The sequence below is a fragment of the Furipterus horrens genome, unplaced genomic scaffold, assembly GCF_987537825.1.
Source record: "Furipterus horrens unplaced genomic scaffold, mFurHor1.1.pri manual_scaffold_11, whole genome shotgun sequence".
Lineage (NCBI taxonomy): Eukaryota > Metazoa > Chordata > Mammalia > Chiroptera > Furipteridae > Furipterus > Furipterus horrens.
Window position 1 is genome coordinate 20,816,300 of NW_028327181.1, and position 17,936 is coordinate 20,834,235.

Sequence of the window (17,936 nt, forward strand, 5' to 3'; positions counted from 1 at the left end):
TCCTGCTGACATAATAGAATGTACTCAACCAAAGTTCTCTTTCCAACTTGTTTTCTTGTTCTTAATTTTAAGCCAGGAGATCGTTCTTTAAATAGCTCTGGAGAGTCAGGATAAGACTGCCAGAGTGGGGCCAGCCCCTCCGTTTAGTGAGAAATTTCACTTGGCCGAGGATCTCAGACAGGTATAAAGTTGTATCTAATCCTGGGAATATCCATTCCTCACCAGCTTTGGAGAAAGGGCTACCAAGATGAGACAGATGATAATAACCCCAAATGAACACTTTTATGGTAATTAAATAAGGCACGCAAAGGCCACCAAGTCCTGGAAAGAAAAGAATCCAGAGGTACATAGCAGCAAGACAATCAACACTTCCACACTCTCTCACTAACCCCTAAGTAAACCCGAAATACATAAATATTAGATTCAGAAAGCTGTGGCCAAGAGCCTGAAGTGAGAGCCAGTCCTTTGGTTGGTGCTTCATTACAGCAGAGGGAAGCCACACCACTGCCTCTAGTTCTGTGACAGCATCTAGACATCAAGTGGTCAGCAGACAGCATCTGAGTGGGCCTCCCACCTCATCACACTAAAATAGCCTTTTGAGCTTTGAATGCCTTTCCTTTCCAAATAACCCCAACCTTATAACTAAGAATGTTATGTATTATCAAAAGGACCAAATTATTTCATTTATTGGACAGCAGAAGCCAAGGGTGCCTTTTCCCCAAATCCCTTTACTGACGTTTGACTGAAAATCCACTCAAAGCAGATCATTGTTAGCAATCCCCTTGCAAAACAGACAGGAAACCTGAGGAACAGGTGCTAGAAGAGAGCAATGTCCCTCTTTAGCTGGCAAGAATCTATCTCCAAAGAGACAATTTTGCAACCCCGTGTCTGGAAGCCAGGACTGAAGGGATTGTTTTAGCAATGAACAGATTTTCCCTTGATCTTCAGCCACGAAGGCCATCAACACAAGGCTGCAGACAGTGCCTTCCTGCTCATCAATAACACCGAGGCGAGGGTTTTCATGAAGAGCGCTCAGTAGGACCTCAGTGGTTTGGCGTAGATTGGCTCCAGGATGTGATGAATTAGCACCAAGAAGAGCCCTCCAACGAAGACAGCAGCGACGAAAGCCAGCAGGACGTAGCGGCCAATGAAGAAGGCATCCACGATCTGGGGAAAGGAACATCAAAGATGAAGTTATTAGCACTTCAGCACCCTGGCTGTGTGCATCTGAAATCTTGGATGGATGGGCCCAGAGTCTGTTCATATTTATAACTTCCAGGAACATCCTGCCCCAAGCCTCCTCTGTAAATGGTTAAGAAAGAACATGTTCTCAACTCCCTGAGCCAGAAATATAAGATGAAGAAAGAATTAATGAAGTATCGAAACAAATGGCTCCATTTAGGAAGTTCATAAACACTTAGAACATCCTGGATGAGTTCTTTTTTGTTCTGGAATTGCATGTTATGTTATCTGAAAGCATTCGTGAGATGCTTGCTTGGTCTTAGAAAGGCTCATTTTTGTTGTTAACTTTTTATCGTGGAGAATTTTAAACATACATAAAAATACAATAGTGTAATAAATCCCTGTACCCAAAATCCTAAGCCAAAAATTATCAATACATTGCCAATTCTGGAAGGATCATTTTCATAATGAAAAGGCAGCTCTTTAAAACTCATGAGAAGAGTTCTGAACCCTAATACTCATAACCCAGCATTCCAAGGGTTATGGAAAATGGCCATTTACCTGAGATACTAAAATGCTAAGAGAAAATCAACCCCTTATCGGATGTATCACCGATGAATATGTTCTTGCATGCAGTGGGTTGCCTTTTCATTTTGATGGTTTCTTTTGTGTGCAAAACCTTTTTAGTTTGATGTGATCCCTTTTGTTTACTTTTTTCCTTTGTTTCCCTTGCCCTAGCAGACATATCAACAAAAATAGCTGTAAGAAATGTCTGAGATTTTACTGCCTATGTTTTCTTCCAGGATTTTTATGGTTTTGGGAATTACATGTAAGTCTTTTATCTATTTTGAATTTATTCTTGTGGATGGTATAAGTGGGTGATCTAGTTTCATTTTTTTGCATGAACCTGTCCGATTTCCCCAACACCATTTAATGAAGAGACTGTCTTTACTCCATTGCATGTTCTTGCCTCCATTGCCAAATATTAATTGACCATAAAGGCATGGGTTCACTTCTGGGCTCCCTATTCTGTTCCATTGGTCTATATGCCCGTTCTAATGCCAGTACCAGCCTGTTTTGATTACAATGGCCTTGCAGTATAGTTTGATATCAGGTAGTGTGATACCTCCAACTTTGTTTTTCTTTCTCAAGATTTCTGAGGCTATTCAGGATCTTTTGTGGTTCTATGTAAATTTTTGGAATATTTGTTCTGTATCTGTGAAATATTAGTATTTTGATGGGAATTGCATTGAATCTGTAGATTGCTCTGTACAATTCAACACCCAGAAGACAAACAACCCAATTAAAAAATGAGGAAAGGGCCCAAATAAACACTTCTCTGAAGAGGAAATTCAGATGGCCAATAGACATATGAAAAGATTTTCTCATTGCTAATCATCAGAGAAATGCAGATGAGATATCTGCAGATGAGAAATCCACAATGAGATATCATCAATAAATCAACAAACAAGTGCAGGCAGGGATGTGGAGATGAGGGAACCCTTGTGCATCTTTAGTGGGAACGCAGATGGGGTCCCAAAAAGTCTATCAGCTGATTTCTCTAAAGAAACTCTGCAGGCAAGAAGGGACTGGCAAGAAATATTCAAAGTAATGAAAAGCAAAAACCTACAACCACAATTACTCTATCCAGCGAAGCTGTCATTCGGAATAGAAGGGCAGAGAAAGTGCTTCCAGGACAAAGTAAAACTGAAGGAATTCATCGGATCCAAACCATTGTTATATGAAATGTTAAAGGGACTTGTTTAGGAAAAAGAGGATCAAAACTATGAACATCAAAATGAAAACTATCACAACAACCAACAACAGAAGCTAGGGAACCGAAACAAAGGCAAACTAAGTAGGCAATGAGAGTGGGAGAAGAACTATAGGTATGGGGAACATATTGGGGGGAGGTCAGCAGGGAGGGGGAAGAGGGGAAAGGGAGGGAGATGGTACAGGAATTAAGAAGCATAGTAGGAGGGAGTGGAGCAGACAGGAAGATGTTGAGAAGAACTTTATGCAAAACCAATGGGCATGGACTAAGGGGGGAGGGCAACTGGAGGGACAGGGGTCACTGGGTGGAGGGGAACAAAGGGAAAAGAAATTGGGACAACTGTAACAGCATAATCAATAAAGCACATTAAAAAACAGAAGACACAGACACAGATGACAGTGTGGTGATCACCAGAGGGAAGGGGGGTGGGAAGGTGGAAATGGGCAAAGGGGGATAACTGGAGACAGGAAGCCACCTGCCCTGGGTGGTGGGCGCGCAGAGCAGCCCGCAGATGATGTTTCAGTGAGCTGTACACTTGAAACCTGTATGGTTTTTTTTTAACCAATGTCACCCCGATAAATTCAATAAAAAATAAATTAGAAATAAAACACTAAGAGATAGATAATCATACAGGTGGCTGCCTGTACACCAGCCATGCGTGAGGCCCCAGCGCTGTTAGTCTTTGCTGACAAAGACCTATACTGAGTGTTGGCTCGCCCACTTGTCGACTGTCCACCGCTAGAGCTCCACTCGCTCCAGATCCAAATGGTGCTGCTGAAGTTTGGGCAGGAAAAGGAAATTTAATCTACAGACCTCAGGGAGCAGCTACACAAACCTAGAGGCTGGGTTACCTCACAGATTCCAGAGCTCTGAAAACACAGTACCTGGAAGAGAATTCAAAATCCTTGAAAGCTGATTGTGGTAGACAGGATGATGGTGCAAGAATGTCCACATTTTAATTTTCAGAAATCGTGAATACGTTAGAGTACAAGGCAAAGCAGAATTAGGGTTGTAAATGGAATGGAGCTTGCTCATGAGCGGGCCTTGGCCTAATCCAGGCGGGCCCAATGTAATCATAGCACCCTTAAAAGCAGAAGAGGGGAGCAGAGTCAGAGAGAGGTTACCCTCCTGGCTCTGAAGGTGGAGCAAGGGGACCTCTGGCCAAGGGTGGCCTCTAGAAGCTGGAAAGGGCAAGAAAACAGATTCTTCCCTAGAACCTCTAGAAAGGGATCAGTGCTTCCAACCCCTTGATGTTAGCCCGGGGAGACTGATTCTGGCCTTCTGGCTCACTTTTGAGTGAATACGTTTGTGTAATTTGTTACAGCAGCAGTCGGAAGGTAATCATACAGGGCAACACCCCAAGCACCTGTTGAGTCCAAACACTGCTGTGGTTGCTGAGACCCAAAGACACCACGAAGAAAGGGCTGCTCCAGAGATACCCCCACAAGCAACTCAGAACAAAGGTCGGTTTGATCAAACAGCTTTAACATAACTTTGACCTTGGCTCCAGTGCTGAACAACTCTCCTGCGAGCTACATGTTTGCTCGTCGGACACGTTTCACTTTTTAATTAGCCAATTATCAGGCCTCGGGTGCAGAAGGCCCAGGTCATGTATTATTGATAAGTATTGAGCCAGGCTGCTACAGGGGCTGGTGTTCAAAACCTGAACACGAGAGCTCCAGTCCTGCTGGCCATGCTGAGGGACATCTTTTGCTCAAACCCCATTCTTCTCTCCCGGGGCTGAAACTCATATGATGGAGGATAGAGGGACTGATGTGAGAGCAGTGTTTGCTTTGTGCCCTTCTCCCAGTATTTACCTCGGCAGCAGTCCAGAAACACAGCAGCCTTCACTGCTCTCCCCCTTTAATTCAAGGAGGCTGAGGTGGGAGCCTACCCCTCGCTCACACATGTTCCTCACACCGACACAGTGATTTTCAAATGCAGACCAGAGACACTGGCATGGATGGAATAATTCCTTCAGTGGTGTAGTATTATTTCCCTTGGACTATTCAGAACAAATTTCCTCCCTTTTGCCATGGTTAGTCCTAAATACAGTTGCAAATATGTGCCTATTTTAGTGCAGAAGTTATACCATATTTTTCGCTCCATAAGACACATTTTTCCTCCAAAAGTGGGGGGAAATGTTTGTGCGTCTTATAAAGCAAATATTGCATCACAGACCGTGATGTGTAGTACCTGACCTGGGGTTCCCAGAAAACTAGAAGAGTACTTGAACCTTAAAGTCTCTCCTCATTTGTTAATGACAGTGATGATGGTTCTTAATACCGCTGTTGACTGCTGTTCACTTTACATGGTTGAAATATTATTATGTTATATTTTATTAAATATTTTAGTACACCATTTGGTTCAGAATATTTTTTTTTTCTTGTTTTCCTCCTCTAAACCTAGGTGCGTCTTATGGTCAGGTGTGTTTTATAGTGAGAAAAATACAATAATTTTGTGTATTATCATCTAGTGTCAAAAGTGTCACTTATGAACTCTCTGTGATAGCCCCTAATGGTCTGTTGAGTCCCCAACATTGAAAACTTTGAAGGCAGAGCTCAGCTTCAACCCTTGCTCTGACTCTTCCTATAATATGTGTGACTTGGGCAAGTTACTCTTACCTCTTATAGCTCCGGTGTTCTTATCTATAAAGAGGGGATAATACTTCATACTACTTAGGGTTGGTCATTGAGAGGTTTAACTGAGATAATGCAAACTGTTCACCACAGGACCTTGCACACAGTAATCCCTTTAAAAAATGTTAGCTAATCTTATCATTCCAATTTAAAAAGTTAAAGTGGAGGTTGAGAGGAAAGAAGCTGACAGAAGGAATAGTGGGACATAAGAAGTCAGTTCCATTATCAAGATGGAGGGACCTAAGATCACCTTGCACGACAGAGCCAGACCGGTTGGGAATGAACCAGAACGAGCATTGTGTCCAGAGAAGGACTATGAGAGAGGTGACAGCAGTCCACCCAGAGGTGCACGCTGGCAGGCGTGGGTCCAGGAATGGGGACCAAGGGAACTTCCAGGAGACTGCTGAGCTCTGAACTCATCTATCGGCACAATTTCTGCGTTCCCAGAAAACCTCACTGCTCTTCTCAATGAAAAGCATTTTCTTCACATCTGAAATGGGAAATTCAAACATACGGAAGCTGAGGGCTGAGTGTCGGAGCCTAGGCCCCCAGGCACGGGGGCATTTCGATGGCAGCAGCAGGCCTGCTCCTATTCTTAACTCGTTTCCCCCTCTCTGCCCACAGTATGAGGTGGCTTTTAGACACATGGCTCACACAGCCTGATGGGGAGTCAGAATGTGACTTATCCGCCCCAACCCCCAGCTTTAACTTCTTTAACTTTACAAATCTTCTCACACAGTTCAGCCAGCCTGACATCAGGGAACAGCAGAGCCGGAGAGATGTCTAGGTCAAAGGGGAAACAAGAGTTACAACTCAGAAGGCAAAATAAAACCAATAGTTGTACCTTCACTTCGACCTCTGGGGCCGGGGTTTCACCGGCTCGGGGCAAGAGCAGCAGCACGGAAGTGACGATCAGGGCACCAAGGAACAGAAAAGGGACGGAGAACCTGCGGGCAAAGACAGAGCATTCAGTGCAGTCTACGGCCTCCTCTCCAGTCAGGCCTGACGCTCTCCCCTGGGCCAGGCTTCCGTGTCTCAGCCTGGGAACAATGCCCAGGGACCTGCTGTCACACTGCCTGGAAACACAGAAATGTTTCCCCCTTTGTCCCAAAGCCCTTCTTCCTAGACAGGTACCAGCTGGACGCATTCCTGTTTATTCCTGGTCATTCCAAACTCCTAACAGTGGGAACTGGTAGTTTTTGTTTTTGCCTCTGCGCAGTCTTAATCACGAAAAACCGAAGCAGCCCCTGTCTCGCCCCTACTTCTGGGTTTGTGTTTAGACCCAACACTTCAGTAAGTTAAGTAACTCGCTGCTTTATCCTGACACTACCCGGCCAGAGAGTACAACGCTATAGTGTCAGTCAAGATGGCTGTGGCCTCTCCTCTGAAGGTGCGCCTGATGGAGTGCCGGCCAGCATCTGGCGCGTGTTCGGGTTCCCTGGGCCCAGGTCCAGGGCCTCAGGGACTGGACCAAGCAGCTGCCATAGTCTGAACAATTAAGAAACTCACACATGTGCAAACCTAAGCAATTCAACAGGCAGGGAAAGCAGGCTTTCTTTTCAGCTCCTGTGCCCCATCTCCTCTATAGTGAGAACTGAAACGATACCACTTCCCTTCCCCTCCCGCCTCTGCTTCAGAGCCGGGAACACAGCTAGTGCTTATGAGAACAGGGTACATGAGCCAGGGATCACAAAAAGGGCCTTCCGAGTTCTCAGTGCACAACGAGCAGCAGCGATCTTGCTAATTGTTTTACCCAGGGTTCCCAGGGGAGGGGCCGCCTTACCTGGCCACACCGGAGGCCCTGGACAGCAGCGCGCTCAGCAGCAGCACCGACACCCAGAGCAGAGCCAGGACGAACACGCCGGCGCCCACTCCGAGCACCGTGCCGGCCATCTGCGGGGAGAGGAGGCATGAGCCCCGCACGCCGCTTGGACAGAGACTTCATATCTTGCTTACCACAGTACCCCCACTTCTTACCAGAGATTATAATCAATCGATAGTCATTGGGTAAATAAATGAAGCTGTGCTAACAAGTCCACAAAAATCAGGCGAAGCAGAGACAGGATCATATTTAGTTTTAGAAAGACAACAGAGGCTTCTGGTCAACCTGCTGGTCAGAGCTGACAAGAGAAGTGCCTCCCACAAAACAAACACAGAAAAATGCTTAAAAAATAGAACAAAAAGGATTTACTACACAGGGGAAGCTCAAAAGCAATAAAGAAAAACCCTTAAGTTTTATAAACAACAATGCAACTCGAAGTCTGAGTGGTGAGTGGCAGCTGAGTGCAAAGGTCGTCAGGGCCACTGGGACCTGATGTGGTCCTTTAGCGTCCCCTCCCGGACAGACGAGGTCTTAGGCCCACGATCCAGAGAACCACCCCTGAGCATGAGGCATAAAGAGAGGCCCTAAAAGGGCTCACCTGCTTTTGAAATAGGGACTGAGTCTGCTGCTGACTTAGTTGGAGGAAAGCCATGGATTAAAAAAAGAATACCCCAAGAGAAATCTGACTTCCAATCCTACATCACATGCAGGCATGGGGTTCAAATCACACTATGGGTATGGTATGGAATCCCAACTAGGAAGATGAACATGAAAACCAGGCCAAGAGTGAGAGGCCCACGGGGTCCCAGCAGAGACCCAGCAAGACCCCTCCAGGGATGCCACCATGACCAGCGGGAAGGCTCCCCCAAGAGTGAATGTAAAGTAGAGATGTTTCCAGACATATACAGACTGAAATGGAATTCAGCTCTCATAGAGATACACTTCAGCAAGGAGGACAATGAACCAAGAGATGGCGTGATGTGTAAGGAGTAAGGGTGAGAAAAATCCTGGGGAATGTTGATAGTAAATAAATAAATAAGGACTCTTTTTTTTGAGGAGTTAAAAACAAGGAAGAACTAAAATACAGTATTCCCTCACTTGTCGTGGGTATTACGTTCTAGACCCCTCTGCGAAGTAGGAACCTTACATTTATTCTACACTCTTAAACCTATGTAAATTTAACAACATACATATACAGTGCTGCAAAATCCTGTGATATAGCAAAAATTCCATGATAAATAATTAAATATAATATTTTTAAAAATCCCGCGATACAGTGAGGCCGCGATAAGTGAACCACAATATAGAGAGGGACTGTTGTATTTGTCAACAGTTATATGGAAGATGAGAAAGGGCAGTTCCAAGTTAAATCATTATTACCTTTGGTTATTATTTTGCTCTGCAGGAGGTGAGAGTTAATGATTTCTTGTAGGCTTTGTTAAGGTAAATATATATGTTTTAAAAACATAGAGGTAAACACAAGAGATGGTAAATTTAATGTTATGTATTACCACAATTAAAAAAAACAAGCAAAACAAAATTAAAAAATAAGCTGGGGAAGCAATATTAGTATCAAGCAAAATAGAAAAAATTAATAAAGAGTCACAAAAGGAATAATTTACCAACAAGATACAACTCGAAATAAATATCAAAACATATAAGGCCAAAAATTGAAAGAATTACTGCAATAAATGGACAAACACACAAATTTAGTGGAAGATTTTAATATGTCTCTCAGAAACTGATAGATCAGGCAGATAAAAATAAGAATAAACATTTGACAAAGGATATACAAATGGGCAATAAGTATGTGAAAAGGTGCTCAGCTTCATTAGCCACCAGGAAATTACAGACAGAAATAACAATGCAATACCTCTAGACACCCACCAGAGCGGCTAAAATGAAAATGCAGGCAACACCAAGTGTTGCCAAAGGTGTGGGTGAGTGTGAACTGTTACAGCCGCTTTGAGGATTGTATCTGATAAAGCTGACTATACATTTGTCCCAGACCCAGACCTTCTATTTCTAGTTGTATTTCCAACAGAAATGCACACATAAGTTCACTAAGACAAATACAAAAGTCCAATGTAGCGCTATTTAAAATAGCTAAAAACAAAAACCACCCAAATATTCATCAATCAAATGGATAAAGTGTGGCATTATACATACGATCTATTCATTCATTCATATAGAGTAATAGAATAGCATAAAGCAATGAGAATGAGCAAACTGCAACTCGTCGTCGGCAGCCGTCCGTCTCGAGAGACGATGGTGTAGCTTCTTAAGAGTCTATCTGCACCGCCGAGAATGGTTGTGCAGTCCGACTTGGGAGTGACACGGTATCTGTCTCCTCCCGTGTTGAATCGACATCTTGCGATGAAGCTACAGAGCCTGGGCAGGGTGATATGGAGGGTCTGCTGTTGCCCATGCAGCAGACCCCCCCTCTCTTCGCAGCTGAACGGTCCAAGGGAAAGACGGAGTCAATACAGCTTGGGTTCAGGTGCGCCGCAGGAGTTGCCGGTGTTGACTACAACGTCAAACCGCCTTAGGGACTCCGGCTCCGGATTTTCTGTCGGGGTTTACTCCCTTAGCCTTTCCCCTGAAGAGGTATGCCGCAAGGCAGCGGAGGTTTTTTGGAGTCAGAGTTTTCCTTCTCTGATGTACCCTGACTGGAAGATCGAACCAGCGACACTGCAACTAGGCCCTGAAATATGGATCAGTTTCAAAAATACTGACTGAGAAAAAGCTAGAAGCAAAAGTTTGTACTGTGTAATTCCATGGGCATAATGTTCAAAAACAGGTTAAACTAATTTTGGGGTTTAAGTCAGGAGTTCGGTTACTTTGTACTAAGTAGTGAGTGGAAGGAGCAATAGAGGACCCTGGGGTGCATTTGAAATTTTGTTTCTTCATTTAAGTGTTGGTTATATGGCTTTGTTACTTTTGTTAAATTGTATCTGATTTATATACTTTTCTCTCTCTGTGTGTTCATTTCACTAAAAAGTCCATAATAGAAAACTTCCTTTAAAGAAAGAGTCTGAAGAAACCTATCAGTCAAATATAATAATATGGACCTTGTTTGGGTCCTGATTCAAGCAAACCAACTGTAAAAAACCTTTTATGAGACAACTGGGGAATCTGAACAGTACAGTATCTTGATATTTGATAATATTAGGGAATTGCTTGTTTATTTTTTAAGTGAAAAATGTTTTTAAAATGTAATTATATTTCTAAAAAATAATTTATGATATGCATAATACACACATATAGCACAGATAACAGAAAATGTCTAGATATTTCCTAATCATCTGGGGGAGATGAGGTGAAGGGGACAAATATATAAAAGACTGGTCATGAGTTAATGGTTGAAACTGGATGATAAGTGTTTGTTATATACCATTTTCTACACTTTTGAATATATTTGAAACTTTCATAATAAAAGGATGTGCATGTGAATATGTATATATGTATAAGTAGGAATAAATTCAACAAAAGATGTGTAAGATTTTTATAGCAAACATTATAAAACTTTATTCAAAGCTTTTTTATGAGACCTTATTAGAAAAATATAACAGACTTGAATAGAGAAATAACCCATGTTCCTATATGGAATAGTTCAGCTTTAATTGATCTTAGTTTTCCTTAGTCTATCAATTCAATGCCATTCTAACCCAAAATCTCAAAATAAAATTTTTTTTGATGGAACTTGAAAACAGATCCTAAATTCATATGGAAAAGCAAAAGCCCAAGAATAGCAAAACAATTTTAAGAACTAGGATGGAAACTTGCCTTTCTTGCTACCAACTGCCACAACGCACATTATAAAACCAAGGTAATTAAAACAGTGTGATGGTGGCGTAAAGACACATGGACAAGTAGAATAAAATAGAGAACCCAGAAACCGGTCCATGCATTTGTGAGAGCTTTGTACAGGACAGAGCTGGCTTTATGATTCAGTGGATTTCATAGACGGTGCTGGTACAAATGATTATCCAATCAGCAAATAATAAAATTAGATCCCTATATCATACACAGAAACCAATTTTAAATGGAAAGTAATTCATTATAAAACAGCATATGCTTAACGATACAAATGTTCAGGCTGACTAACTAGAATACATAATGAAGCACAGCACTCAGATGCCTGCACCTAAACTTAGAATCACCATGAACGCAAACGCTACAATGTGCGAGCTGGTGCAGGTGCGCTGTACTGCAACGCAAATACCACGGGCTGGGCTGCCTTCAGTTAGGGGACTTTTCTAGAGTGATGAACACTCTTGTGAAAGTTCCAAACCACAGATGAGTATAATTTCCCCTTGATTTACATTGGAGTTGCATTCCTGGAAATTTTAACTATATTCAGCTGTGCCAAAAATTACATTATGTTTATACAAAAAAAAAAAAGTTAGAATCTGGGTTCAGATTATAAGTGAGTATCCTGTAAGTTGCCCAGGATGCAGAATGGTTCTTCACTGTGGGGGGTTGTCCACGCATTGCAGAGACCTAACACCACTAGCCTGCTCTGTAAACCCCCATAATGCCTCCAAAGTCACCCTAATGGTCAAATATGTCTTCATAAATTTCAAAATGACCAAGGGGAAGTACCACCCCCTTGGAGAACCACTGTTCTAGAAAAACTCTTGCACAAAGGGACACATACAAGAATGTTAGTTTATAATAGCAAAACATCTGGAAAACCTTAAATGTCCATCAATAACGTAACAGATGTAATATTACCTACGTATAATGAATATGGAACGAGTATATTTGATTTATCTGTACTGATACAAATATATCTCAGAAATAATGTTGAGTGACAAAAGCAAGCTGCAAAATGAAGCCCATAGTATAATAATAATTGTATTTTTAAAATTTAAAAACACCCAATAGCAACAGATATTGTTATGATGTACATATATACAGTAAAAGTATAAAAACATAGGCATGAATAATGCATAGCAATTTCAGAAGAGTCTTTGCCCCTGGTGCGAGAGAAAGGAAGAGTTACGGGGTCAGGAAAGGGACCAAACGGGATCTGAACTAAATCTGTGATGCTTTATTAAGAAACAAACAAACAAACAAAAAAAGCCTTGAGCAGATATGATAAGATATGAATATTTGTTAATCTAGTTTGTAGGGCATAGGCATTTTTTATACTAGCCAGTGTAATATTTACTATTTTTATAATTTCAGTTAATTTTTTAAAAGGTAACTGGTGACAGGGTGCATATGAATAGAGATCACAGCAAAAGAAACCATGAACAAAATGAAAAGTGGGAGAACATATTCGCCAATGGTAAGTCTAATAAGGGGTTAATATCCAAGATTTATAAAGAACTCATGCAACTCAACACACAAACACATACTCACAAAAAAATCCAATTAAAAAAATAAACAAAGGACCTGAAATAGACACTTCTCCAAAAAGGACATACAGATGACCAACAGACATATGAAAAGATGCTCAAAGTCACCAGTCATCAGAGAAATGCAAATTAAAACCACAATGAGATATCACCTCATAACTGTCAGAATGGCTACCATCCATACATTAACAAACAAGTATTGGCCAGGATGTGAGAAAAGGGACCCTTCGTGCACTATTGGTGGGAGTGCAGATTGGTGCAGCCACTATGGAAAACAATATGGAGTTTCCTCAAAAAATTAAAAATGGAACTGCTTTATGACCCAGCAGTTCCACTTCTGAGTATATATTCAAAGAAACCCCAAACACTAATTTGAAAGAATACTTATATGCACCCCTATGTTCACTGCAACATAATAGCCAAGCTATGGAAGAAAACCAAGTGCACATCAATAGACAAGTGGATAGAAAAAAGTGATGGTACAGATATATAATGGAATATTACTTGGCCATAAAAAGAATAAAATCTACCATTTGCAACAGCATAAATAGATGTAGAGGGTATTATGCTACGTGAAATAAGTCAGTCAGAGAAAGACAAATAACATATGGTTTCACTTATATGTGGAATCTGAAGAACAATATAAATGAACAAATAAAACAGAAACAGACTCATAGATACAAAGAATAGAATGATGGTTGCCAAAGGGGAGAGGGATTCGGGTACTGGGTGAAAAAAGGCGAAGGGATTAAGAAGTACAGATTGGTAGTTACTAAATAGTCACGGGGATGTAAAGTACAGCATAGGGAATATAGTCACTAACATTGCAATAACTGCATATGGTGTCAGTTGGGTACTGGAAATATCAGTGGGGGACAATTTGTAAAGTATATGATTGTCTAACAACTATGCTGTATACCCGAAAGTAATACAAAATAATACTGAATGTAAACTGTAATTGAAAAAATTTTTGAATTAAAAAAAAGAAAAAGAAATGATAGTTTTCCTGCTTGGTTGACTGTGAACTGATGGTACTGCTCTTAACAAGATAGCTAGTTAAGTTTAATTGCTGCTGTTTTAGATGTTACACAAATAACTTGTAATACTTGGACCAACTCTAACACCTAGAGCACAGAGCAAATGGTTGTTGAAGCTGATCATTGATAATACTGCCCATCAATCTGCCACAAACGCTTAAAAGTTCATGAGACATTGGGTTCCATATATGATCTGGCTTTAAAGTAATGAGATAAATATCCCCAAGCTCTTAAAAGAATGCAATTCAACACTTTATAACCAAACCATACATTTTCTCACTAAGAGTGAAAAAGTCGGGCTGGGTATAGTATAGAGTGCTATTGTGGGGAAGGAGTGATTTTATCTTGTTAATTTAGTGTGATTTTAATGTGATTAATACTCATATTATTTCCCCATACTGGAAAAGCTAAAGTATTGAGTAAATTTTGATTAAAAAACAAGAACAACAGTGTTTTTATTTAATGTCCAGGGCTTTTGCCAACCTTCTTTGAGAACTGATGGTCTAAACAATCTGGTTTCCAGAGTAAGTCCATTTATTGAATGTCTGTGGCATTTAAAACAGGTAGATTGGAGTTGGAATAAAATAACCTGTCTAAATTCGAACACCCTATTCAGTAGCTGACAAGAAGAGCAAATATGGGACCAATGTTTCCCCTCTGTGCTCGTGCTGTGAGGTCTTTCTTTGGTAAGAGTTTATCCAAAACTTTTTTTTTTGGAGTGTATTCTTCCTTCATTTAACAGTCGGTTCTACATCCATCTCCCCCAGCTTTCAGAGAAAACTGATCGTGGCTTACATTAAGGCAGAGATTTTCAGCCTTTCTTATCTCACGGCACACATAAAGTCACTACTAAAATTCTGCGGCACACCAAGAAAAATCCATTTTTTGCTGATTTGACCAAAAGAGAAACAAAAAAAGGTATAATTTTGATTCATTCACACCAGATGACTATTGTTGTGTTGGCTGCTGCCATTTATGTGACAGTCTAAGGGAAAAGGGGTCAGTGCCCCTGACTAAACAGTCAGGTATCACATGTTTTAAAAATTCTTGCGGCACACAGGTGGAAAATCACTGCATTAAGGTGACTGACCTCTGCACACGTATGTAGCCTATAGGATTGAAAATACACTGCTCACCAGTTGCTCACGCGTGAGAATGCTAATGGCCATTACATGATGACTTACCATCCAGTACACTGGATTTTACTAGGGTAAGGAGGACCTAGTGCCGCAGGGGTTGGGGGTGGGGGTAATAGATCTCACCCACTTCCTGATTTTCAAACTCCCTGATTTTCAAACAGCCGGTGAAGGCAGCAGAAAACAGCGGGTTAGGAGAGTGAAGTGCTGCTGGAGAATTCCTTTTCATTTTCCGGTATAGTTGTTCCAAACCTTCAAAAATAATTGGCAGTGGCGGGGGGTGGGGGTGGGGGCGGGCTTCACACTTTATTTTCCTACTTTAACTATTTCATTATGGTTTGAATTTTAAAATATTAGGATAACCCTCTTCTACCTTTGTAACTAAGTAAAATGCAAGTCGGGGGGTAAATCAATTGCCAGGCTATCTAAAAGCCCTCCGTGTGGCATCATCTCTTCATGAACTCATAGAAACGGGGACCAGTGGATGCAGACCACGTCCCCCTGCCTTCTTCCTGGGCAGTGTTGGTATGTGGCCGTCAGTGCCAGGCACACTCTGTCACATCACGCAGGCTAAGGACCAGGCACTCAGGGCTGCAGGGTGGACATGTCACTCACTAGGACTCTGGCCTCTCCCTGGGCCTGTGCTGATTCTGTCCGGTGACAGGAGAACACTGCCCGGGTCTCACCTCCCTCCCACCCCATCACTACGGATTTCTCTCCCTCCCCGGGTCTCAACTCTCCGCCCTCGCCCCTCGTCACCTTTCTTCCACCCGACCCCCTAACCAGTGTCACCTTCACAATGTTCGCCCGCTATCCCCGATACTTGGGATAGAGATTAAGGTATTGGCTCAGTCGCTGACATTTCACTTTCTTAGAGGCACGAAAAATAAAACATTCTTTCCTTCTGTGCTCGTAATTAAATCTTTACTGGCCGGCGGATCTGGGGTGCGGATGGGCGGTCCAGGACGGTCTGAGGGTCCGTGCCCCGCCTCCCGCCCCGCCTCTCCCAGCCTCCTCCGGCCCAGCTCCCAAGGCCACAGCATCCCCCGTTTTCCCCTCCGCCATCCTCTCCTCTGCAAAGCGGCCCCACTCCTCACCTCTGCCCTCCCCCGAAACCCTCCCGAGCCCCTACTCACACTTCGCGGTCTGGCTGGTCCCAGCCCACCAGGGCTTTCGTCTACCAAAAACGAATCACAAGTGGGCTTTTATTCAGGCGGTTTTAGATTCGCTAATCAGAGTCGCTCTTTCAACGCCCAGCTTACCCTCATTTGCCTACGCCCGCCGCGGCTCCAGGCAACATTTAGTGTGGGCACGATGCACCCCGTTAAGGCCTCCGATTGGTCAGAGCCCGTCGGGCCTGGCACCCGTGCCTCCAGCTCGATTGGATAGCGGTAAGTCCGGCTCTGCGCATGCCCCACCCCTTGTCAATCACACCAGCCCCTAGGTAACCCGCGGAATCATTGGTCAGTCTAGCCTGAAGGCGGGTTGTAGGGCGCAAGGGAGCTGCTTTCTAGGTCTCCTTAGGAAGACTGCAGAACCCAAAGGGGATACGTAGGGTCTGGGCAACCCTTCCCTGTGTCTCGGAGTGAGGAGATACGTACAGCAGTCTGGACATTAGTGCCTGTTCTGGGGTCTGATGGGCATCTCACAGTCTGACCCACTGGCGCCGATGGGCAAATCAGCTGCGGTCTCGGAGGTTGGGCAGGCGAGCAAGCCGGGTCATTCACGGTCCTTAACAGCGCTCCCGGAGAGGACCGAGTACGAAGCACTAGCTGTGATAACATCACGTTTTCATTTATTCTTGCCTCGCCTTACTTTCTGTGGCCTTATTCTTCCGTTATCCTTATACAGTAGACTACGGCAAGGGTCATCCTACTCACTGGACAGAATTGGGAAGAAAGGCCAGGGTCAAGCAAGTGAATCTTATGCAGCCACACCCCCAGGCGTCTGTAACTGGACCTGATCCATGCTTTGAGCAAATTAGTTTTACCTAACTGCGAACTAAATCTTGCCATGATTTTGTTCCTATGCTATAGCCTGTTAGGCCAAAAGATCCATAAACCAGACTAACCAAAAGCAATAGGACAGAGGATGATGTGTGCTTCATTGCTGGACTAGGAAAGGAAAACAAAAATCAAAAGAGTATCACATCTGAGAGCTGTAGTATTTGAACCTTTGATCTTAGACAGCATTCTGAAACATCCTGAAGAAAACGACTCAATCATGGGACACTGAATCTTTGATTTAGGGAATCCAATGCTGAATCAGAGCTTTATGAATGAAATGGAAGAAGACGGTTGAACACTATTGAATGTATGTCTCAAATTTATTCTATTTTCAAGGTTTCATTTACAGTCATATGTACTAACCAGCAAGTTTAGTAACTTGATCTTACTTGGACCAATGAGGAGCTCTGTGGTTAAAGCCATTACTCTATTACCACATTTTTCACTCTATAAGACGCTCTAACCGCCCCCTCGCCCCTAAGTGGGGGGAAATGCCTGTGCATCTTATGGAGCAAATATTGCATCACAGATCATGATATGTATTACCTGACCTGGGGTTCCCAGAAAACTAGAAGAGCAGTTGAACCTTAAAGTCTCTCCTCATTTGTTAATGACAGCTGTTGACTGCTGTTCACTTTACATAGTTGAAATATTATTCTGTTATATTTTATTAAATATTTTGCTACACCATTTGGTTCAGAATTTTTTTCCTTCTTGTTTCCCACCTCTACACCTAGGTGTGTTTTATGGTCAGGTGCATCTTAAAGTCAGGTGCGTCTTATGGAGTGAAAAATATGGTAATTCATTTAATTGGAATTGAGTGTTAACTGTAGCTAAGCACTGGTAGAGACTGTGAGGATACAAAAGAAATACCATGTGACTCCTGCTTGAGTAGCCTGTGGTTTGCTAATGTCAATAGCATATGAAACAATTAGGAAATACTTTAAAGCAAGATATAACAATGGGCCAAACTT

At 42.6% G+C, this 17,936-nt stretch overlaps 1 protein-coding gene and 1 long non-coding RNA gene across 4 annotated transcripts; one reads left to right on the top strand and one right to left on the bottom strand.

Moving 5' to 3' along the window:
- Positions 1-260: 260 nt before the first annotated feature.
- On the bottom strand, positions 261-16,308 carry TMEM218 (transmembrane protein 218). Of its 3 annotated transcripts, none has more exons than XM_090290904.1 (4): positions 16,219-16,308; positions 7,379-7,488; positions 6,440-6,542; positions 261-1,167 (listed from the first exon to the last, which is right to left on the bottom strand). In XM_090290904.1, exons 1-4 carry the CDS (start codon positions 16,222-16,224, stop codon positions 1,033-1,035), a joined length of 354 nt encoding a protein of 117 aa, XP_090147030.1. In that variant the 5' UTR covers positions 16,225-16,308; the 3' UTR covers positions 261-1,032. The 3 variants fall into 3 exon arrangements, with proteins under 3 accessions (XP_090147030.1, XP_090147031.1, XP_090147032.1); XM_090290905.1 differs by lacking the exon at positions 16,219-16,308 and adding an exon at positions 16,093-16,196; XM_090290906.1 differs by lacking the exon at positions 16,219-16,308 and adding an exon at positions 15,749-15,767.
- On the top strand, positions 1,533-5,317 carry LOC149997235 (uncharacterized). The gene is made up of 2 exons (XR_016514072.1): positions 1,533-2,011; positions 4,281-5,317. It is a non-coding gene; the product is annotated as an uncharacterized LOC149997235 (long non-coding RNA).
- Positions 16,309-17,936: the final 1,628 nt, after the last annotated feature.